The sequence below is a fragment of the Ammospiza caudacuta genome, chromosome 4 (genome assembly GCF_027887145.1).
Source record: "Ammospiza caudacuta isolate bAmmCau1 chromosome 4, bAmmCau1.pri, whole genome shotgun sequence".
Lineage (NCBI taxonomy): Eukaryota > Metazoa > Chordata > Aves > Passeriformes > Passerellidae > Ammospiza > Ammospiza caudacuta.
In genome coordinates this window covers 12,904,572-12,928,703 of record NC_080596.1, presented here as the reverse complement: position 1 = coordinate 12,928,703, position 24,132 = coordinate 12,904,572, and the positions used below count along the sequence as shown (strand labels likewise).

At 42.8% G+C, this 24,132-nt stretch overlaps 1 protein-coding gene across 2 annotated transcripts in view; it reads left to right on the top strand.

Annotated features, from left to right (window-relative positions):
* Positions 1-24,132, top strand: part of SLC20A2 (solute carrier family 20 member 2) — a 56,631-nt gene that overhangs the window by 20,669 nt on the left and 11,830 nt on the right. For both annotated transcript variants that reach the window (XM_058803188.1, XM_058803187.1), the window contains 7 exons: positions 3,643-4,193; positions 8,818-8,958; positions 10,169-10,254; positions 12,206-12,302; positions 14,277-14,393; positions 15,006-15,209; positions 16,649-17,237. In XM_058803188.1, the coding sequence (XP_058659171.1) occupies positions 3,905-4,193; positions 8,818-8,958; positions 10,169-10,254; positions 12,206-12,302; positions 14,277-14,393; positions 15,006-15,209; positions 16,649-17,237 (1,523 nt within the window). In that variant the 5' untranslated portion in view covers positions 3,643-3,904. The remainder of the gene's footprint in view (positions 1-3,642; positions 4,194-8,817; positions 8,959-10,168; positions 10,255-12,205; positions 12,303-14,276; positions 14,394-15,005; positions 15,210-16,648; positions 17,238-24,132) is intronic.

Sequence of the window (24,132 nt, the reverse complement as noted above, 5' to 3'; positions counted from 1 at the left end):
GCAGTGTCTGGATCATCTCCAGTGAGGCAGAGGGACGTGCTTAGCATTTCCAAAAATCAAATTTTTCTTGCTGAGGTGCAAGTTTCTAAGTCCATTTAAAAGGCTTCTACTCAAACCTTGTAAGTATGGTGCACTGACTGTGGACCATAAGGAAACTCTATTAGCTAAAAAACTTGCCTTAATGCAGAATTAGCTTCTTCCAGCTTGAAATGCCATCTCTGTGCATTTCTCTCCATCCATCAGAGATGCATGCCCCAGCTTCAGGTCCCGCAGCTCCTGGTCCTAACACAATTCCTCTGCCCTGCTAGTGCCCAAGTGTGAGCTTGCAGCATGGCAGAACAAGTTGGGCTGGTTCAGGAAGAGTTATCCAAAGCCTAAATAGGGAAATGTTCTTTTCCACCGAGTGTGCTGTGGTGGCAGAGCACACCTGACTGCAGAGGAGGTGTCAGTCCCAGAGGTGACTGGGAGGATCTCCCAGCACCCAGCAGGTAGGGTTGAATTGCATTTGGGTTGCATAGAGGCACGTTGATGAAATATGAGAACAGGAGAGACACAGGCTGGTGACTTCCAGGTGTTACATGTGCAGCAGATCACCTGCCATTCCCTCCTGCGTGGTGCTTTTCCAGTTTATTTTTCATCCCATTAAACAACATCACAAGCTCTTGGGTTACATTAGGTGATGAGGGGCATAGTTCAGCATGTCTCAGCATGCCAAATGTATTTTGGGCTCTAGAAAGAAGCAGACTAAGATTTAGTCTGTATTTAGTCATTGGCCTGCTTTGCAGGATATTTTGCATTTCTGAAAACTTTCTCAGCAGAAATGTGCCGTTTTTCCCCTTTTTTTCTATAAGCACTTAAAATCTTTTACCGTTTTTTAAGGTTGAAAGTAGTAACACCTAGCCCTTCACAGGCAGCCTACATGGTAATTTTTAAACATGTGTTTATTTCCTTTTTCCTTTTGACTTCCATCTTGTTAAAGACACAGCTTGGCTGCTGCTGTGCTGTTGCTTGTGCCAACACAGTTGAGCCTCTCAAGTTTTGGAGGAAGCTCTATTTTGAACCATCACCTTGCATAAAATGACAGGAGGGGTGACTTCTTACTTAAGACATCCTTTTCTCCTGAGGCCACGTATCCTGTTTCACAGGGAGGGAGTTTGTGTAGCTGCCTCTGAGAGCCCTTTGCCAGAAGCCCTGCTGGCAGTCTCCTGGAGGCTCTCTGGCCTCCATGAGGCGATTTAGGAGCGCACATACGCACTCTTGAAGTCTTCATTTCTTCGGGACCATCTGGAGGAGTTCACCCCACCCTCTTCTCAGGGAAGCTAATAAAGGCAGCCTTGTGAGTTAGCGGTTTATTTTGGAAACTGCAAGAACTCGCCCTGGCTGGAGCAGCCAGATTTGGCAAACATTGTCCCATGAACTCTCTTGTGGTGGGGCAATGTCACAATGGCCCTGCTCTTTCTCTCAGTCCCAGGAACTGGGCCACCACAATAAATTGGTAGGTTGGTTGATAAGTGGAGGAAGGACAGATCTCTGTTGGGAATAAGGGTGTGCTTTTATCTAGCTGGTCCAAAGAAATGGGTCTTGTATAATTAATCACATTCTGTGGGTGCATGCATGGACCTCAGTCAGCTTTGCCCATTTTCAGGAGAAGAAACTGGGGCACTGAGGCTAACTTGGCAAAGGTACTGTGGAAATGCATGCAGGATGAAGAATTTAATCATTAATCTCCAGGATCAAGGAAGGACCCTAGTCCAGAACTTCATCTCCTAGCAAAAATCTGACATGCATAATAGAAATTTTTTAACAAATGCTTTTAGTGGGGTTTGGTTTTCATTCACAGGCAAACAAGTGTTAACTGTAATTGTTTCTTCCAAATATCATTAGCCTTTTCTGTTTCTGTCAAGTCCTTTTCCACTCAATGGGCTGAGTGCTCATGAATTATAAAAAAGCAACAAGTCTTCAAACAGAAAACATGCTTTGGTGCTTTGTTTTCTCATGTTATCTCATAGTATAAAAATCCTTATACAAATGTTTTTAGCCATTAAGACCTTCTGAAATGTTATTTTAGAGTGCAAGGCATTCAAGGATTGATATCTGCTCCATGTCTGGAAAAGACTGGAGCAACAGTTGTCCAGCCAGTTTGGAGCCTGCAGAAAGAAAGAGAGACATCTTTTTTTGCTGAATATGTTTCTGCAGAGAAAGCATCAGTCCTTGACATCAATTTTAGAGTTTTCTAGGAAACACTTATGGGTAGAGGTTTTATTTTCCTCCTGGTTGTTCTCAAGGATCCGACACCTCAGGAGTATGCAAAATCTCTTTTAATTTTTTAACTTTGCTGTTATTTCAGGGGTTTCAGAGACCCTTCCTCCCTGCTACTGCAGGACTCAAATTGCATTTGGATCATTGAAAGAAATTAAGCATGATCTTGAAACTGTCCATTTGGGAACATTGTGTTGGAGTGACTGTGGGGAAATAGTGAGCATGAGGTGGGCTCAGGGCTTTAATCTGACATCCCCTGGTCTCTGGAAGTGCTTCTTCAAAGAGGTGGAGTTGGCTGATGCATATTTGCTGCTAAATGTTCATTTAACCCCTTGCCACAGGACCACAGGATGTCTTTGTGGGGGCCAGTAACAGAAGGGAATTGGCCCTTGGAGGAGGCAGGGGATTTGGAAAATTTGCTTCTAGCTTTTGACCATCTTCCTGTCACTGTGGGCCTGATCACTCTATTTAACAGTCTTTTGGATGATGAAGGTTTTATTTTTAAACTCCCTTTCTCCATATCCTTTTTTTGCTTTGAAGAAGCTTACTCTTTTATTGGACTAAGAAAGATGTAATTCAAAAGGCAGTCATAAAACTTAAACTGTCAAAATAAATACACAAAGATATCTGTGACAATAGTTTGAATATAATAACTGTTAATAATTGGTAACTATCTATAGGAAAAATCAGAGTTCAATGATTTCCTTGCACCTTTTTCATAGACTTCTCTAAACCAGTAGGGATACATGGAAATATTGAAATTATTGTGCTGTTTCAGTGGCTGAAAAGCTTCAAAGAAATTGTATTCTTGCAGCATGGGATGTGATAGCAACAACAGATGAATATTAATGTTCTTCAGAGTATTTTCAGTGGTATTTCCTAGACAGACATGCATATAAAATGATTTTTCAAAGGAGCATATCCATGGCTGCAGCTGATAAATGTTGAGAGCTCTGCTGAGGTCAGTGGTCAGGTGTTCTGTATCAGCTGGGAGTCAGGCCGTGTGGTATGGTCTGTGTACCCTTTGTCTTATATTCTCTGGGTGCAAAAGCCAAGAGAAATCGTCCTGCTAGAAAGGGGGCTTGTTGCCCTGCTTGGTAAATTCAACACAAACAAATTCTCAAACTTTCTAAATCCTTTTAAATTGCTCAAAAGAGTTTCTTGGTCAGTGATGTTGCAAGAAACATATTGCATTGGAGGCGACCTAATTTGAATCTTTTCTGAATTGCTTTATGATTAGAGCAGTCACATGCTGAGGTAGGACCCCATTAATGGGTTTAAATCATCTGTTTACTTCTGAAAACACGCATTGTTATGAGCTCTGCTGAGTATTCCACCCTTTTATTTTAATTTTCTTTTTTCTTTTTTTTTCCTCTGTTGCAGGACAGAACATCTCAGTCCTACCGGTTTGGAAGCAAAATATGGAATGTGTTTCACTGCTGACCGAAGGCAGCCAAATGAACAGTATTTATAGTAGTTCGAAAATCAGCAGTTAGCAGTTTCTTCACATTCTAACACTACCCAGCACTTTCCAGAGAGAACTCATTGTTTACAAGAAATCTGCTTTCCAAATCCGTGGCGGTGCCCTCCAGCCTTGACTATTAACTATTTGCAAAGGGGAAGCTAATCTACACTTTGGGGAAAGATGGCAATGGATGACTACCTGTGGATGGTCATTGTGGGTTTTATCATTGCTTTTATTTTAGCTTTTTCTGTCGGTGCGAATGATGTTGCAAATTCTTTCGGAACGGCCGTGGGCTCTGGTGTTGTTACTTTACGCCAGGCTTGCATTTTGGCTTCAGTTTTTGAAACCACTGGCTCAGTGTTACTGGGAGCGAAAGTAGGAGAAACAATTCGGAAAGGTATCATTGATGTTAACCTGTACAACAACACTGTCCCGCTGCTGATGGCAGGAGAAGTGAGTGCAATGGTTGGTAAGTAACACTTTCCTATTCCAAGTAGTGTTTGTTCTGTGTTTGTCACCCTCTTAACTGTGAGCATTGTTAATTCAGTCTTCCCATCTTCTGGACCTGCACGTCTGTTTTTGTGTGAATGCAGGGGCCTGTGTTCCTTTCTAAGTCTCCTATGTTTTTTTAAAATACTTCTAACAATTTACATTTTTCAGTGGTTCAGTCACTTAACTAACAGATGAAAAGGAATGTTTAACACAGTGGATCCTATATGTGTGTAAGACGCTGAAAAAAATTATTTTGGAGATTTTTGTGATGGTAAATGGAAAATATAAAAGTTTAGCATTTGTGTCTGTACCGAAGATCCTACAGAATCAGCAGTTTGCAATGAGTGTGTATGAGAAAGAATCCTTTTTAAAAAGTTTCATAAAATCCAAACACTTCTGTAAACTGATTGCCTGGCTGAGTGATTGCAATTAGTCCTACGTTTCACCCTTACCCACTGCAAAACTAAGGGAGCAGTAAAAATAATCACACATTTAAGGTCTTTTTAGTTTTTCTGACCCAAATGACAGCAGGTCAGCTCTTAGAGTCTGCTCCCCTTGCTTGTGTTTGTAGTTAACTAAATCTCTGTTCAGAACAAACAGCATATTCTGAGGTAAGTAACATTAAGCCACGGTATTTACTCTTTGTTTATGTGCAAGAGGCTTTGTGCGCTTTTAGACAGCTCCCTCCAGGAGCAAACCTGCTCTTACAGGGCAGCAGGAGGAAACCCTTTATCAGTGGGAGAGGCAGCCCCGGCAAGGGGCCAGCCCTCCCACCTCGGTCTGGCAGCCTGGTGATTTACACAGGCACCACAGCATCCTCTGCTTCAGAGGGATGTTCCACTTGAACATTTTCTTCCTTAAACCTACTTGAACCTGATCTAAATGTTATTTCCACCTATCCCTTCTGACCTCCTCACACTTTTTATGTGAAACCTGCGCAGGAGTTAGGTGAGTCTGTGCAGAGATTTACTACATGCGCTTATTTTCCTGTTTCCTTTGGGAAAAGGGAAAATTGAGTGCCTTTTAAAAAAATTTCTTTTATTTTTTATGGTTTGAAATGGACATTGAGTGACAGTTTCGGGAGTTGTCAGAGGTGCCTTTGTGTGCCTGAGAGTGGGAAGGTTCTGTGGCTGTTTCTGAGCCTCCTGAAGATTGGGCACCTTTCCTTGCCCAAGGGGCAGAGGGGTTGGTCACCAAGAGATCACTGGGGCAGCAGCCACTTCCACAGATGGCCCCACTTTAGCCCACCTCAGGTGCTCCTGCCCCTCCACCCCATCAGTCCCTCTCTCCTGATCCCTTGCAGGGTCAGCTGGAGGTGTTTGCTCTTTCCCTCAAGGTGCAGGGTGGCTATTTAGCCCCATCCCACTGGCACCTGTTATCTCTGTGCTTGCTGAAATGGCTCAGGCTCTCCCATGGGTGAGCTGGGAGCACTGCGCAGCGCCGGGAGTGTGAGTGACCTGCGTGTTCCCGATTCCCTTTGAAGGAAGGGTCTGTTTTCTTCCCTGGATCTATTTCTGGTCTCCTGATCCTAGCAGGGCAAAATTTTAAGTCTCAGATACCCCCTGCAGAGGCAACTGGCCAGAAGCTCAAAGAAAACAACTTATTTGCATGCCTATTTACATAAGCCTGTGTGAACTTCATGACCAGTTGCATTCCCTTCCTCCAGTAGGGGCATTAGGAAGAAATTCCACATTATAAGTCTCAGAATTAATCACAAGTTACAAAATGCAGATTTCAGTATTTTTTTTCCTCAAATCCGTCTCCAGCTTTTCTCTGGATGTATGATATTTTTTCTGTGTTTTCTCTTAGCCTTTTTGGATGTTTACTTTTTCTGTTTTTGCTCTGCATTTCCCCCCACCCTGTTCTCTCATGTCTCATGATTATGTTTTTGCAAATGGATTTAGCTTCTGAATTTCAATGAGGCTTAAATGAGTCAACAGTCTGGGAGAGACCAAAAGTCACTGTATCCTCTTTCCAGATGTTGGTGGAAGATCCTTTGATGCTTGCAGCAAACAGCAGATGTAATTTTCAGGTCAGCCTTTTCTCCTAAGAGAAAAGGAAGCGGGAAGTAATGGGATTAAAGTTTTAATATGTAGCATTTTGTAGTAATTTGCAGCACATTCAGATGTTGTTTATTTGGCAGATGAGAAGGTAAGGACTGTTGCTCTTGGGGGTAGATTGTAGTGCTTGCCCAGCATCAATTAGCTGTCAGGGTATTGTCAGGACGTGCCAGTGTGTTGTTCTGGAGGTTCTGGTGCAAGCTGAAGTCAGCAGCTGATGCGACTGAGGAGATGCCACCAACAGAGAGGACATCCCAGCCAGGATTAGCAGAGCCAAGTACTAATCTAGTCCTGCAGGTGACCTGGTGTTTGGTGTGGGCTCACAGCTGGCACTGAGCACTGGAGCCCAAGGAGAACGAGGTGCCCTCAGTGGCAGGGGAGTGTGAAACGCACCCTGGCCAAATGCTGGGGCAGGCTGCAGCCAGCCCTCTGTCTTCAGGGGATGTTGACCCAGAGGAAAGGGGGTGGGCCACAGTGTCCACAGGCATGAAGGGTCTGAATTTGGGACTCTCTGACCCAGCCTAGTGAGCCTCCTGCTTCCTAAGTCAGTTTTGCGAAGGTAGAAGTTGAGAACATACATTTTATGTTAAAGAGGATTTAAAGCTTTGATGTAGGTAGCTAAAGCACTGCAAGTCCCAGAGTAAAGTCTTGCTCTGGCTTCCTTTGTAGTTTCTTCTGTTCCTTAACACTTCCTTAAACTTCTTTAGATTATACATTGTCCTTGTCAGGCCATCCATTGGTCCTGCACCACCTGTTTCTTTCTCTGCTGCTTGTTTTCAGTAGAGCAATCTGCTCCAATGGAAGGTGTCCCTGCCCATGGCACGGGGTTTGGAATGAGATGATTTTTAAGGTCCCTTCCAACACAAACCATTCTGTGATTCTATGAAGTTAAATAAACAAGAAATAGTTCCATAGTCCCTCTATTTCCCCCAACAATAAACCCAGTCCTCACCAGACATTTGCAGTGCAGCTGTGGCTTGGTTCCATTTCCCCTTTTTTTTATACTATTTTGTAATTATATATCTATGGGTAGCTTATCTTTTTATTTGGCTTCTTTCAGATGTAACCGTCTGATTTCTCCTTTTCCTCACTTCCATTTGCTGGTCTCTAAGTTCATGTCAAAGGTTTCAAAGTGTTTTTATTTTTATTTTAGTACAGGAGAAAAGAAGCCAAAAAATTGAAGAGCAGGTGTTCCTTGATTGATCTAGAATTTCCACTAGCAAGAGAAGTAACAGTTGTTTTGGGATAGTATGCCAGGAGAGATCAGTTTTACAAACTGGTTGACTTCCAAATGCGGCCACATACGATACCAGCAAATCACTGTTTGCAGATGGCTCTGTTTCAAGACCTTCAAACCATCTTCTTGTGTTGGAATTGAGGATGGAGCTTGAAACTTTGGGTAGTCTGCCAGCATATGTTCAGTGACCTTGCTTTATCACCTGTATCTGCTGCAGATCTGTTAAGAGAGGAGGCATGAGCCAGAAAATTCAGGATCTCTTATGGCAGTCTGATTGCTGCCACTGGTGACTCAATAAACGAAGATTTAGTCTTAAGGCCATGAAGTATTACAATGAGGTCTTTGTAAGAATTCTCTAATATTAGGGGGGGTCCACAGAAAGCTGGTGTCACTCTCAAAAGTATTTTGCTGTCCTGAGGTTAGTGCCGCTGCAAGAGGAGCAGGGATCTTGTGTCTTTGGAAAGTGAAAGGAGTCAGAGCATGAAGCTGCATGCTCAAGAGCTTGGTGGCCAGCTGTGTCTGATCTAACTCCTGAAAGAGGTGCTTGGGATACTTTTTTTTCCCCTGTACTCTTGGCCAGCATTCTTCCTGGAATTCTTGCTGGAATGCCAGATGTTGCATTTACTTTACAGACCATTACCAACTGTCCCTTAGTTGGTTAGGGGAACTTATTTCCTTATGCCAGGGTATCTTTGGCTTCTCCATGACTAACATAAGCCTTTTCAGCAGTCTTGAATTTCTCCTGGAATCCTTCTTGAATTTCTCTGCAACAATGAGCTGCAGATGAAGGCAGTGAGAGAGTCTGTATTCTTTCCTCAGTCCATTTTTCCTGTAGAGGACTGGATGGTGTGTATCACTGAGATGAAGCATGAAATCTCTCTGTCCCCCAATTTGAACCTTTCTCTGGTAGTATCCAGCTTTAGGAGCATGGGTGGTTCACTAGTGAAATGGTGAATGCCTCCTCATGCTGATCACCTGGAGGCTTGCAGGGTCAGCTCTCAAGAGGGAGGTTTGAGAGCAGTTTGTGTACCTAATCAGGCTGTAAATACTGAAAGCAGAACTGTCATGGATTGTGGGGAGCTCTTAGTCATAAACAGTCATAAGTAAGATTTACCATTCAATACTACTATTAAACTGTCTTAGTCTCTGCTTTTAGAGACAGAACAGGAACAAAACCCTCTTTAGAAGATCTCTCTAATGCATGAGGAGTGTAGGCAGCACTTGTAAAAGAATGTGGGCACGTGGTAAAGAATTTTCTGCGTTACATTATTGTTGTTTATACCATATGGTTCATTTATTTCTAGGTTCTGCTGTTTGGCAGCTAATTGCATCGTTCTTGAAGCTCCCAATATCAGGGACCCATTGCATTGTGGGTGCTACGATTGGATTTTCTTTGGTGGCAATTGGCACACAGGGTGTGCAGTGGATGCAGCTTGTCAAGATTGGTAAGTGCTGTCTCCTTTTATGTGTGAGAGTATGTGAAATAGTGTGTGTTGCCTGCAAAAACATTCCCAGAAATCTGCTTTGTGCTGATAGCACACTCTCATTGATTTATTTTCCACCCCTGTCACATCATTCAGAAGATGCACTGGTGCCATGTTCATTAAGGGCTGCAGTGTGTCTCCAGTGGAGAAGGGGGTAAGGCAAAAGGTGTGTTTCCCCATTGGTAAGCTAGGGGCACATTGTCCCTCAAGAAACATGCCTCAAGGTGACATTCCTCCTCTTCTAATTCTCTTTGAGGCAGCTCATACTACCCTGTTCTTGCTCTCAACAATATGAATGCTATCATGTGAATGCCCACAGTCATGTTTCTCCACCCACCACCTTCAGGGCACACAGCACGTTTAACTCACAGCCTCCCAATGCCAAGAACAGTGGCACATCCAAGCAGGGATGTGATGGAGTGTTTTCTTATTGTTTTGGAAGCCTTTGGAACTTGAGGTGCAGTCTAAAATATCTATTCTAATACCTCTACCTGAAGGCATGGTAATATATTAGAACTTCAGCAATGCACGTGCATTTTTAAAATTCTGTCAATAGTAAAAGAGTTTTCAGTGACAGCAGAATCAATCTGTTGACTATGCTGCAAACAATAAATCACCGTGGATGAGATTTCCAGAGTGCTGCCCTAATCCGGCTTTATTGAAATCAGTGGGAGCTTTGCCACCTACTTAAATCATCCTGGACACTTGCAGTGCTGGCCTGCAAAAAATGTACATGCATCATACATTACAGTTGATGTTCCTGTGGCATTTTGGAACTCAAGACTCTTACCCTGGGAGCAGCCAGTCATCCCACTAGATGCAGTTGCTTTCCATTTGCTTGCGACATTCATGGTCGTGGTGATTAGGAAATTACAGTACTTTCTTGGTCTACTCTGATATTCAAACTACAAGAAACTTTCCTAAGGAGTTTGATTGCTAAACTTGCAAAATTAGCAGGAAATGCTTTGGCTGTTGTTTCTAATGGTGCTTAGCATTACTTTGACTTTCATGAGTGTCAGTGGACATTGAGTTGCACCAGTTGTAAGTAAACATACAGAACATTCATTCCAGTTGTACGAGAATTGTTTGAAATTTATTGCTCATTAACAATGTACTTAACTATTATGCAAGAATACTGTTTATTTCAAGTTCCATTCTTTCTTCAACACAGTTGCCTCTTGGTTTATTTCCCCACTGTTATCTGGCTTGATGTCTGGAATCCTATTTGTGCTGATCAGATTCTTCATTTTAAACAAGGTAAAGAAATACCACTATTAAAATGAGTGCTTGGTATGAAGGTTGTGTTTTAGCCTCCCATTGAGTGCTGCCATTTCCATAGTTGAAAGTTTGACTTCTTTTTGGACAGGAGACCAGTCATTTTTTTAATAGCCATTTGAGTTATACTTGCTCTTAGCAGTTCTGAAAGCTCTCAGTAATAATTTGACAAGTATTTGAGGCTTAGAAGGTGCTATGTGATAATTAATATTGTATATTCTATTAGGTTAGAGGATAGTACGTTGAGGCTGCTTCTGTATTAGCACAAGCTTGCTGGCATTGACTTAGCCTCACAATTGCTGTTCTCTCTGTAATTTAAACAGAACAGTCCTCCCTTGGAGATACTCTAGCTGGATTTTAAAGTAATGAAATTTTAAGTCTTGGTTTTCCAGCATTAGAAATATGGGCATCTGCCTATTTTGTAGACTCTCAAGAAACCTGAATCAGTGGGTTTTAGTGACCTGAGGTAACATTGGTCCATGTATCTCCAGTGCAAAAGATGACTTGCCTGCCACCCAGCATGGTCTGGAAACCTGAACTGCCTTTTCCATTTCTCTCACACCATTCAACTTGCTAAAATGGGCAAGTGAAGAGCATGTCAGTGACCTAAAATAAGGGACACTATATTAGCAGTTATACAGGGAACTTAAATAGATGAGGGATTAATTCTTTTGCTATAAATAGCACCACCTGTAACCTCAGCTTCATCTTTCTTTATTTCTGCTCTAAATAAAAGTCAGTGATAAAAACAGATGATAGATTTGATAAGATTCAGCTTTGAATATGAAATAACTCAAGTTGCATGAAAGATAAGGAAAGGTTCCACTATTGTATTTAAAGCCTAGCAACTTAACAAATTAGCCATCAAAATCATGTGAACTCTGTTATTAAAGCTGTATATTTAAGCATTCAAGAGGCAGAAAAATTCACATTAAGGAAATTGCCTCCCAACTGCAGTCTGTGCCATTCACAAAGCAGTAAGATCTGTAAAATTTCTGACATAAGCAGGTAGTGACTTATGTGCATGCATGAAAAAAGAGCAGCTTTCTGGCTTGTGAGTCTGTGGCCTGTTACAGGGCTCCATGCCCTTGCTGGGGATGTCAGTGGATAGCAGCTGGCCCTGCAAATGCAGCCCATCTGCATCCTGCTTGGGGACCAGGCACAGCGCAGGGGGACCACAGCCTTTTCTCAGTTCCCTTGTGCAGCTCATGGCAGCGAGAAATGAAACCACATTAGCCAGCCCTCAGCTTTGCCAGGCTCTTTGCAAACACGTGGAGCCCCTGGAAAGGCCAGAGCAGTCCCTCACAAAGGCTCTGTCTGTGGCTCACACGCGGCGTTTCCGCTGCTCTCTCAGCTGGGTCTTTCCTTGTGAGTGCTGAGGGCAGCAGACACTGTGCTGTGCTAAACATTGCCTGTTCACTGTGTGTGTGTCACCTGCCTAATGCAGCCAGACACCTGGGATTTCAGGGGTTTCTGTTAGCTGGTAAGAAGTGCCAGGCTGTCTCAGTCAAAGAAGAGAGCTTGGGAATATGGTTTTGAGATGGATGCCTTGTTCTTGTGCTGCTTGTAGCACAAGTCCAAAACATCAAAGCTAAGTGAAAGGGACTCCTCATCTTGTACACAAAATAAATGACAACACACCTGCAGAAAGAAACCTACCCCCAGGTCACTCAGCAGCTGACTGGAAAGTACAGCATGAGTCCCTGGTTCCCACTGACAGTGTCAAGCTCCCCCAGAGTGCTGGTACTTTCCAGGACCAGCATTGTGGACTTGGGTGTAACCAAACTGGTCACTCTCCTTTCCTTAACATCCAAAAGCTCCATCTGCCTATCACTGATTTGGGAGCACGTTTTCCCCATGGAGGTTCATGCTGACATGAATAATCTGTGTGAAATGCAGCTAATGTTTTCTTTTTTCTGTGGTTTCTCTGCAGGAAGACCCCGTGCCCAATGGTCTCCGCGCGCTCCCGGTGTTTTATGCTGCTACCATAGCTATTAACGTGTTTTCCATCATGTACACTGGGGCTCCAGGTGAGTGAGCCGGGGAGGCACGGCAGGGAGCCTTCCACAGTGTGTAGGGATGCTCTGCCAGTGTCACCCAGACACCACAGGGTTATCTCCTCCTGTGTTAGGAGTTAACAAGGGCAGGAGTAAATCATTCACCTCCCCATGTGCTTCTGTTTGTGCGTGTGTTTTTGTGACACCCTCCTGATCGCTCTGGTTTGTGGGGAAGAGCACAGCTACGAAAAGAATCCCTCTTTAGAGGAGGGGAAGTTACTGAGAGGCAGCTTTGGCTTTGTAAATCTGAGCACATGCTGAGCTCTCAAAGGTGTTCTAGGTTTGTGCATCAAGGAGTGAAGGTTCAGAGTGGGGTGGGACAGCAGGTGCTGTTTGCTCTCAGTGTGATACCTTCACTCCTTCACCGACATCAGCAGAGTCACTGTCCTGGCACATCTGGCTCCAAGACTGTTATTTAAGTTGACTTCTTTGTTTTCCTTTAATGATAAGAATTCCAAAACCTGTTTCTTCATTGAATGCATCTCCTGTCTTTGGTGTTGTGTTTTGATTGCAACTCAGTAGAAGGAAATGAAGTTGAAGGACTTTATATTTTTGTATATTTATATATTTTATGTGTACTTACATGTTTGTGTTTATTCATGTATATATATATTTATATCTGAATTTTTGTATTAGTTGAATTTTTATAGTTATATTTATGTTTGTATATTTGTATTCTCACATTTTATGTATTTGCATTTATATTTTTATAGTTTACTGTAGTGGTGTATATTTAAACACACACTTCTAGCAAAAGCGTTCAGAACAAAGATGTTCAGTGATCTCAACTACTTTTTTGAAGACTCTGATCATTAAATGTTGTCTTTAGGTTAGATTATTGTCCAAGAACTATGAATGAAGAGGCAATTGAAGATAGACTCCTGAATGTGGCCCTGAATTAAGAAAGCAGGCTTAGAAAGTGACCTTTTTTAATGGAAATATTTCTCTAAAATCCAACATATTAGATGTACTAGATAAAAACAATTGGTAGACCCTACTCCATAGCATAACATTACTGGAATTAATAAAAACTTGAGACATTCCCAATTTGAAGGTAACATTACTATTTCTCTTAAGTCTAATTGGCTGTGTATCCAAGATGGTTAACAGTAAATCAGCTGTATAACTCACATTTCCTCATTAGTTGTACTGCAGAAGTAGGTCAGGCACTCTGCACTGACTCATTAAGCAAAATAAATGAAATAAGAATCTTAATGTTCCCTCTGTTTCAGCTTAGCAGTCTCTAAAGTGTGTGAATAAAAAGGTGGGACTCCATTTTCGATACTGGGGAAAAACATATTTACTCTCCAAGGCCTCTGTTCTGGCAACATTTACTCACAAGGATGAATTAATCATGTAGGTTTCAAGATAGGCAATGTATATATGGGTTTGAAAGATCAGAGTCCAAGCTCTTTCTTCATTGAGAGTTAGATTGTTTCATTGAACAAGTGCAAGGATCTCTGTTGGGGGAATAATGACAGAAACATGAGTTGTTGATGTCGCTGTGCATTGCAGGGCAAAGCCTCAGCTGCATTAAGCTCATATTGCGAGCAAATAAGGGCTTAGAGCAAGCTAGGCATCAGGCTTTATGGACCAGAGCAAAGGTCAGCTAAACACTTAACCCTAATGGGCAACGTGGTTTAATGTGCATTCATTTATAAAAGCACTGCAAACTTGTTTTAGCAGCCCTGATGTGGGGCTCTTTGGGAAATAACATCACAATGGGGCAACAGGAAACGGGAAGACTAAACCTGCAAATGTTTTCATGTCAACTATGCCTTTAAATACTGCAGTAACTGGTAATGTGTTAAAAGTCATCAGCTCCTTCATGTTGGCTTTGAATACACTGTGGACACTGGCTTTTCTGCAACAGACTGCTCTTCCACTGGGATAATTAAGTCATGTTTATTAATGGCTTGCTTTGGTTTTATTGCTTTGTCTTTGCAGTACTGGGACTGATCCTGCCAATGTGGGCCATTGCTCTAATATCAATTGGTGTGTCCTTAGTATTTGCTGTCTTGGTCTGGATTTTTGTGTGTCCCTGGATGAAGAGAAAAATAGAAAGTAAGTAGTTATTTGATGAAATGTAATATTCCATGAACTGAACCCTAGTTCAGTTCCCACAGACAGGAGGTGCCTAAACTATTCCTCATGTTTTTGTGTAATTTGCTCTGAAAAAGCTGCAGTGGTAGAAATTCAAAACCTTGTTAGGCAAGCTATTGCAGTGCTAAGTTCTGAAGTCTAGTAGAAACAGCAAAATAAAACCTGGAATATAATTTGGTTTATATTTTATTAAGAAAAAATCAGAGAAAAAGCCTGTCAGAATGATCATCTTTAAGTGACTGTTTTAGCTTTACAGTAAGTTGGGCTGATCACAGCTTTGGTTGCTTTGCTACTCTCAACAAATGCAGAGAAAAGTGTCAGGTTTCATTAACAGATGAACAGCTCAGTATTTTCTTCAGTTAACTACTTTGGTGAATTTTATCAGAAGAAACAAAAATGTTCTAGAATTTTCACACATGAATATAGTAGAGTGTTAGAAATAAATAGTGTGTGTATGAAAAAAAGCTTTGTTATTGTAGCCAAGTTAAACCATGCTGTTGATGCAAACAGTGGAAACTTAAGTAAGGAGAGGTATAGGTTGGGTTTAAAATTACAGTACTATTCTTTCCTTAGGCCGGTTAAAGAAAGATGCTGCACTGTCAAGGATATCAGATGAAAGTCTTGATAAAATTCAGGAAGAAGAAACACCAGTCTTTAAAGAGCTTCCTGGTGCCAAAGCATCTGATGAGAGCACGATTCCCCTTACTGGCTCAGTAACAGAAGCTGCTGGGGCATCAGATAATATTGCAAATGGAAACCATCCACGTGTGCCCTATGGTAAGCAGCTAAGACAACTTGGACGGTTTGTTCTCTTCCTCCTTCAATGAGGTTTCTTAACTTCAAGTAGGTCTCTGCTGTAAATGGTAAATTGGGGTTTGGAGTTTCCATCTCTAATCCCTTTTCAGTGCTTGTTTGGAAAGATGCTCATTTACAAGTGACATTTTCTGGAGAGGACGTAAAATCAATTACATTTTGTTTGGCTGTATTTCAATTTTAGAAACAGCTGAAAAAAAATGACTTGCCTTTTTGCGTTGCTTTGCTTTGTATTCTTAATGGTGTTTCCATCCTATCAAGCAGTGGAAAAATACAGAGCACAGAGATTGCTGATGTATGAAGGTTAAATTCAGCATAAAGATGATTAGCATACTACAAAAGGAGATGAAAAGATTTGGGGTTTAGTTGATAAATGTATGACCATTTGGAGCGTGTCCACTGGAAAAATGTCACACATTGTTTTCTGAACATATGTTTGCAAGAAGTAGACTTGGGCATAAAGCTCGTTCTGTTCTGCCACGTGGTGGGAACACCCCCCTCCACTCAGCGGTCTGCTGACTTTGATATTGCTTTGCTAACATCTACAAAGCCCTGTAATTTGGTTAATAAATGCCTGATATATTCAACTGGTTCTTACAAAATCAAGTAAGTCATGACGTGGAGCCCTTAGAGTGTGTGCTTCCAGTTTAAAAATAGCTAAACCCAGTTCTGAATGTTGCACAATGAAAATCGAGGCTGTCAGGAAATGAAAAAGACAGTTTCTTCAGAAATATTACCTGTGATACATTTTGATGTGTGTCCTGCAGTGTATGCTAACATTAAATGCATACAGTGGGAATATACATCATCAAGTTCATAGAAGTAGTATATACAAAATGTTGCAATAACTAAGGAAATACTTCTGAAGAATGTGAATTTTTTAATTTGTTTTTTTTTTTTTAATTATTTTTTAAAGCTATGTAAATGTCTCCTAAACAAATGAGTATGAATTAAATGTCTCTTAAACAGATAAGTCCCAGTATGAAAATGCAGTAAACCACATTTCAGAAATCCTAATTATTCCTATTCAATGTAGACAAAAGCTCAGAAAAAGCAGAGCTTGCTTTACAAGAAAGGAATTTATTGGAAATTTATATTTTCAGAGAACCTGAGGATTTAACCATCAAGTATCACATTCAAATAGCTGATCCCAAGTGATTTGCTGGAGGTCATGCAGCATGTCTGGGGAGACTCAGGACTGGAACAAAGCTCTTTTTGCACAGAAGATGAGAGTCTTTATTTTGCAATGAATTGAATCTTGGTTTATTCCTACGTGTAGTGCAAATGGATCTTCTTTGTCCTGTATTCTCAGATGCTGGCCACAATATTGTCTTGTGTTGGAGGAAGGGGCCTTTTGTATTGCATTTTGTGTGAACAAAACCTCTGAATCTCTGCCTTTTTAGGAAGGGCATTTTCGGTGACGCACACCTCGGTGAAATCACCTGTTTCCAACGGCACCTTCAGCTTCGATGGCCACGTGAGGAGCGATGGCCACGTGTATCACACTGTGCACAAGGACTCAGGTTTATACAAAGACTTGCTCCACAAAATACACCTGGACAGGGCCAACGACGAGAGGCCCACTGCAGAAAACAACTACAAACTCCTACGGCGCAACAACAGCTACACCTGTTACACTGCTGCTATCTGTGGCATGCCCGTGCATTCCTCCTTTAAGGCAGTGGATGCATCTACTCCAGAGGACAGTGAGAAGCTGGTGGGGGACACTGTTTCCTACTCCAAGAAGCGAGTCCGCTACGACAGCTACTCCAGCTACTGCAACGCAGTGGCGGAGGCGGAGATTGAGGCGGAGGAAGGCGGGGTGGAAATGAAGCTGGCCTCTGAACTCGCGGATCCCAACCGACCCCCCGTTGATCCCGTGGAAGAGGATAAGGAAGAGAAAGACACCTCTCAGGTCCATCTGCTTTTCCACTTCCTCCAGATCTTAACAGCCTGCTTTGGATCCTTTGCCCATGGAGGCAATGATGTCAGGTAAGAGGATGAGATCTCACAAGCCAGCAATTTTACACAAGTACGTGGAGCAAGGCTTACCAGCTTTGCTGGTTGGAAAGCACATTCATTTCTGCAGGTAGATGATCATCAGGGCTGTGTATCGTCGGTGTCCTCAGTGCTTGCCAGGAATTGCACTGCTTAGTCTATGGTTCCTTTTCTTCTCAAGGGTAAAATCTTTTTTATTTGCCGCTAAATAACTGTGAAGTAATTAGTTTAATTTACCTTTAATTTTGGCAATCTTGGAAGCATTGAGACTCCACCCAACATGCCAGGCACTGTAAAGGCAAACAGGACTATCCCAGACCTGCAGAATTTGAAGCCTATTTTAACTGCAAAATCAGAATCTTTCAACAGACAAGAGGTTTTAGACTATTTTTACCATTAGATGAATTTCATCTCCTGTCACACAGCACCTCGCCATCTCGGTGGCATGTGGCTGAGGAGCAGTTTGGGTGGGTTTGCTGTGCCCCTGGGAACGCTCTGTATTTTTCCTTTAGGATTTGGCTGGGCTGCCTCTTCCCTAGACCTGGAGCAATCCATTTGGTATTTAATAGACGCTTTTTCCAGTATCATGATAGAGTCCCCTGAGAAATTCTCTCAAGTGGCTTGTTGGAGCAGCTGTCTTTATTTGGGTTGTGGCTGGGGCTGTACTGAGTCCCCTTCCTGCTGGACCCTTGCCGTGTCAGCCATGCCCTGATGGTGTTGGTTTCAGTGTTTTCAGCAGGACTTTACAGCATTCATCATTTTCGTCGTCCTCCTTAGCCTTCTGGGCACACCCTGTCCCACTCTTCAAGGACAACACTTACTGCTTCTTGCTCTTGTCAGCCTCCTAATTTAACTTGTAACTCATCATGAGAACAATTACAAACATGTTTCTTTGCTCCCTGTCCATCCTGCATCCTGGGAATTCAGACCAGGGCTTTCTGAAGAGCCTTTTGTACTTCCTTGGTATCCGCAGGGATCTGGGTCTGGGAAGGAATCCAGAGGCCCCTCATCCTCTGGATCAGAGGGCAGGGGTGTAGCTTTCATTCCTCTCAGATGGTCTCTGTTGTTAAAGACCTTTGCTCTGAGCATACTGGCCAAGAGCAGAGACCCATGGGAGTCAATATCCAAGCTCTGCAAGTGGCCAGCAGTGAGTGCTGAAGGGAACACAGGGATAAGGACAAAGACTGCTGATATTTCTTGTAATGTATCCTGGGAAATACCAGACTATTATGCAGAAAGTTCACAGCCTACCTCAGCAGGTGTCACAGCTCCTTTATTCCCTGCAGGTGATACTTACGTTTATGCACATGTTTATGCATGCATCACTTGCATGTTATGTAGGAGGAAAGGGTAGTTGATTTTGTTAGAAGTGATCTGTAAGTATGCAGTTAGTTCAGAAATCAGATTTGGTGTTGACAGGAGCTGGTCAGGATGAAATACAAAGTTCAGACTCTGTACTGTATGTGTTGTTGCATCTTACAGTCTAATTCCCTTAGAATTTTGCATTTGGACTAGCTTGTTACTGTAGCAATATCCTTTCCTGAAAACGCTTTTAGTGTTTTTCAGATCCCTAGTTCTGTTGGTGATCCTATCAAATTTGCCAGGAAACGTGTTTTTATTAAATGCTGTTTATTCCAAAACCTCTTCTTAAGCTGAATTCATATAATTGCAAAACTAAAGAACAAGTTGGCTTCATTTTGTCAAATCTGGTAGAAAAGCAGGGAGGTGCTCATGTGTCTAGGATATTGGATAGGAATCCATCCTTGCAATTGTACTGAATTCCAGCTAAACAATAAAATTAAAGGCCCTTTCATATGCCTAGATAAAATTCCCTGGGAATGCTGATGTCTATCCTGTGGATCATAGAGCAGAGATGTTTTGTCAGTCTTTGTCTAGTGGAGCAAAAGATGTCTTGGCTCTGCCACATGTTGCATGGAGATCTGCAGGGCTCAAAAGGCAGTGCATTGTTTAAAAGATGATGCAGTAGAACCCAGTGAGTAGCACAGCTTTCTGTTCACATTTATGTAAGAAAGTAAGCCCTGGCAGTCCACCTTCCACTGATGACTGCTATCTTTTCCCTCCTTCATTCACTTTCCTTTGGCTCATTTTAGGTGCTGCTGTCAAGCTGTTTCTCTAACGTTTTTCCTCAGCCTTGAATCCTGTTGTTAAAATCCTGCTTTCCCCTGCATTTGGTTTTAAGCTCCTCACTCATGTATTTAGGATAGCATCTCCAGTGTCCACACCTTTTTTTTGGACTTGACTGCAACATTTTCTTTCCATATCATGGAACTTACTCTTGTGTCATGTTTTCTATTTATTTTCCTTCAGGCTATTTGCAGGAGCAAAGACATAAAAATAAAAAGCCAATATGAAACTTAAAAACTGCAGGTGATTGCAAGGTAAACAATTGGCCTGTTTTAGAGAAAATTTAAGCATGGGGCATACAGTACATACAGAACCGTGATGCAACTCAGAAAACCTTCATGGATAAAAAGTGCCCCGTATAGTTTGGACAGCACTTTGGTGGACAGAAGATCATATGGAGAGCTCTCTTGTTTCCTTGTCCAGGATTTACTCAGAGACCTGGAAGAGTTAAATCAGTATTTTTCCCTTGACTGCAGAACTAATTCTTAACTAACTCATGGGGTAGTTATAGACTCCAGTTTGTTCTAAGATGATGATTTTTATGTGCTTAACAAAATCAGCCATGTTTGCTGTGGGAGCTGATGTTTGTGGCCATCAGGGCTTGTGTTCAGGCTGACATCAGCAGGGATGCTGGCTGGGGCAGCTTTGTGTTAAAAGCAGGCAGTGAGGGTAGCTCCTTATTTGGGTGACTGTTTTGTTGGGACCATCCTCTCCAGCCCTGCCTCCAGGCTTATGTGCACTATGTCAAGGGTGCTGGAGCCCTTCCAGGGCTGGGACCAGCTGAGCCGGGCCCAGAGCCTTGTGACACCACCATGCACATGGACTGAATGAAATCTAAAGAATTTAAAATCCCAAATAAATGTGTTGGGACAGAACCGCTGGAAAAAAACGTTGTTGTTGAAGTTAATTAGCGGCGCCAAGTGAGCAGGACCCACTGGCTCAGCAGTGAGCACAAAGGGAGTGCGTCAGGTCAGGGCAAGGGCACTGGGAGAATAAAAAGGGCAGGGTGGAAAAAAGACCTGGGCCAGGAGCGTGACACAAGGAGAACTGCCAGCTTCTAAATGCTTTTTCAGAGCCAGCTTTCCAGAGACGCCGGGAGGCTGGGCTTTGTTGGCCAGCAGGGATTATATGCACCTATGGCTGAGTTGGACTGAGCTTATTTTTCTGTAGATATTGGCTGATTCAGCAGGAATTGTCATCTGGAGCTTCAGTGCTGCAGCCACAGCAGCCTACCTGTGTAACAACAAAATAGCAGAACAGTTGCTCTGGCTGTAGGGTTTGTGCTATATTTTAAAGTCTGGAAGCATGTCTGAATTTACTAGTTCTCAAAAATAAAGGCAGATGGACGGGCTGTTTTGGACATGGCTAAAAAGGATTGCTAACCTCAAAAAACTAACATGAAACTTAAAAACTGCAGGTGGTTGCAAGGTAAACTATTAACCTGTTTTGGAACCTATTTAAGCATGAGGTATACAGTACAGACTGAACTGTGATGCGGCTCAGAAAAACTTCATGGATCAGAAATGCACCATATAGTTTGGACAGCACTTTGGTGGGCAGAAGAGCATAAGGAGATCTCTCTTATTTCTTTGTCCAGGATTTTCCCACAGACCTAGAAGAGTTAAATCAGTATTTTTCCTTCACTGAAGAACTAATTCTTAACTATCTCATGGGGTAGTTTAGACCCCAGTTTATTCTGAAATGATGCTTTTTAGCATCATAATGAAATCAGCCATCTTTGCTGTAGGAGCTGCTGTTTGTAGCCATCAGGGCTCCCTGTTGAGCAGGGGTGCTGGCTGGGGCAGCTGTGTATTAAAAGGAACAGGGAGTCATGTTTTCTCTGGTGCTCAGCACAGCAGTGGCTGTGTAAGCTCTGCTACTGGGCTGGGAATGAGAATTGAGCTATGAGCAAAAAGTGTGTTTGCCCCACAGTCCTATCCTAACAAGTGGGAAGATGCTTTTGTTGATTGCTCAAGCAATCTCTGGAGCTTGTTATTCCTTGAATCCTTGCAATCAAAGCAGGATGACCCACAGAGAGGCTGTAGGTCAGTGTGAGTTTTGCTGATTAAAACATGCTGTTTATGCTGTGAGGAAAGCCTGAGCCTTGTACTCCTCCACACCTGTCCGTGCATGTGTTCAGTCATTCCTCACACAGATTCCTTCTCCTGTAAATGGGCAGCCTCTGCTGTCCCTTCCTGCCCTCCTTCAGGCCATCACTGCTGCTGTCACAGGAGAGACCCTGGGGTGACAGAATGACCTGTGTGCCCTGGCTGGTGTGAGCAGGCAGCTACGTGGGCCCGTGGAGGAAGGGTGATTTAGGGCCCTGATGGTGGCAGGAGGTGAGATGCTGCTGCTGGGCAGGGTGACCAGGGGCCCTGGCACCCCCTGTGTGTGTCTGTGCTGCCGAGGGACAGGCAGTGCTGAGGGCTGGCTGGTAGGTGCTCTGGGGAGGGGAAACCTGCCTGCAGCCATTTCACAGGAGCTCAGTTTTCCTGAGTTCCTGCTGCATAACTTGTTGGAGTGTGTCTGCTCTAATTAAATTTCCTGTGGAGGACTTCAGGACTCCCCTTGTGTATTCGTGCTTAGCTATTAGGAAAAAGGGGTCATTGGAGTTACAGTCTGCAGGTAATGTCATACAGGTTTATGGCACACGTTTGAGAAAGAATGCCTCTCATTATCCAAACAATATAGGCTACTTTACTGACAAGGGGATTTAAAACCATTTCAGAGCTATAGTAAAAATATTTAATTTTTAAAAAATATTTCTGCACGTTCTTTCAGTGATTTTAGGGAAGCTGACTGCTATTAGATAGGGAATTTATTTTAAACCAAAACAGCTTGAGGAAACTAGGAAATGTGTGCTTGCCCAAAATACATGGAGAAGAGCTTTCTCCTCTCACCTTCATACAAATTTCACTGGAGTTTAGGTCAGAGTGCACAAACAGCAGTAGGATTCACCTTTTCCCTCTCTTCCTAAAGTAAAGGCAATGGGATTAAAGCAGGGAAGGGCCAGAGCATTGGCAGTATCTCACTGCACATGGAGAGCTTAGTAGGATTCAGCCTCTTGGCTAAATAAGGAGTCTAAAGAAGCTATAGTAAGGCTGGATTACAAACCAGGTATTTCTTATTTCCTCCCTGAGAGCTGTAGTCAAGATCACTTCGAATATTTAGGAAGCTAATCTGTCTGTTATATATAGTGAGGGAAGCCTGATTTCTGATTTCTTCCCTTTTTAATAATAGTCCATTCTGTACATTCAGCCTGTGCCCCAAGTGGATGTGAATCTTCATTTCTGTCCTTAACTGTGCATGTACAGGACATTTTTGTTGTGCCATGCAGGCAAGTCAGAGAAGAGCAGCAGGAAATGGGGTCTGCAGTGGGTGTGGGAATCCCCATCCCTCTGTGAGCAGGGCTCATGCCTGGGCTTGCCTTGCCAGGGGAAAAGCTGATGCTGGTGGGCGCGGACCCAACCCTGCAGGATCCAGGGCTGGGGGTTCAGGGCCAGCATTTGCAGAACACAGAGATGAGCTGCAGGAATAAAAGCATGTCCACCCTGACTCATTAACACACCCAAAGCTTGCACTTCACAGGGCACAGCTCTGACACACTTTTATTGTGCTGTGGTAAATGTCAAGGCTGTCCAGTTATTTGAAGTAGGATAAACGTCTCCTAATAATCTGATAACCTTGGAGATTAGAGCATGTTTTTTTTCCTGTTGCTACCTACAGGCGAATCTTTCTTTCACTCTTGCTCAGCTGGGTGATGTCTCAAGACATAACTGCAGCCTATTTAGAAATATCTTCCCACTGATTTTCCCAGTGGGAGATTTGTTTGTGAAGTCCTGGTTTGAGAAATTGTCAAATGGCTGGACATTTTGTAATTGTACTTGTAATTTTGGACACCTAATACAGATTTTTCAGATGGCTGTTTTGCTCATCATTCAGCTTTAATTTGTGATAATGTACAATTCAAGGTTCTTTCACTCAACTAGAAAAAGGGACTAAAAAGCAATCTCCTTTTTCAGGTGGCAGAGAATCTAAGCATGGTCATCAATGAGTCTATACGTTATTCACAAAGCATATTCAGAGTGTAGTTTTCAAATACAGTTAGATTTTCTTTTTGAGCAACTCACTACTTACTCCCCTCAAACAGCAGCCAGGAAATAGCAATGTTTCTGCTTCATAACATGTTACTACAAGCTTGATGGGGTTTGGTCACAGAGCATTCAGCTGATGGCTGAATGACTGGGAAAAAGCCCCTTGTTTTTTACTAAAAAAAAAAAAGTGTTAGTCCTTATTCCTCCAGAGAAGGTCTTGGACTTGTGACCCAAAGGTACCAAAAAATTTCTGCTTGTGTGTGTGTGTGTGCATGGGAAACTGTCATTTCTAAGCCTGTCTCATGATAGCTGAATGTGGGGTGGTTATTTTTGTTGGTAATACTATCTGTCTCACAGGGGAGAGGAGAAGCCAGCTCTATTTATAGTTCAGATTCACTGTCAAATGCTATCTTTCACAACAGTTTTATAAATGCTGTGTGACAGATTCTAAACTGGCACGAGCAGCGGCAGAAGAGAATTGTGCCAATTCACGTTAGCCGAGAGCGCCAGCAAAACCATCCCGAGGGTCAGGCAGCACCTCAGAGGCACGGAGCAGCCCTCCAGTGAGCCCCATGGAACACCTCTGCCAGTGCAAGTACTGCTCTGGGTGGCATGAAATCCCGCACTGCACCTCCAGGGAAGGCAAACAG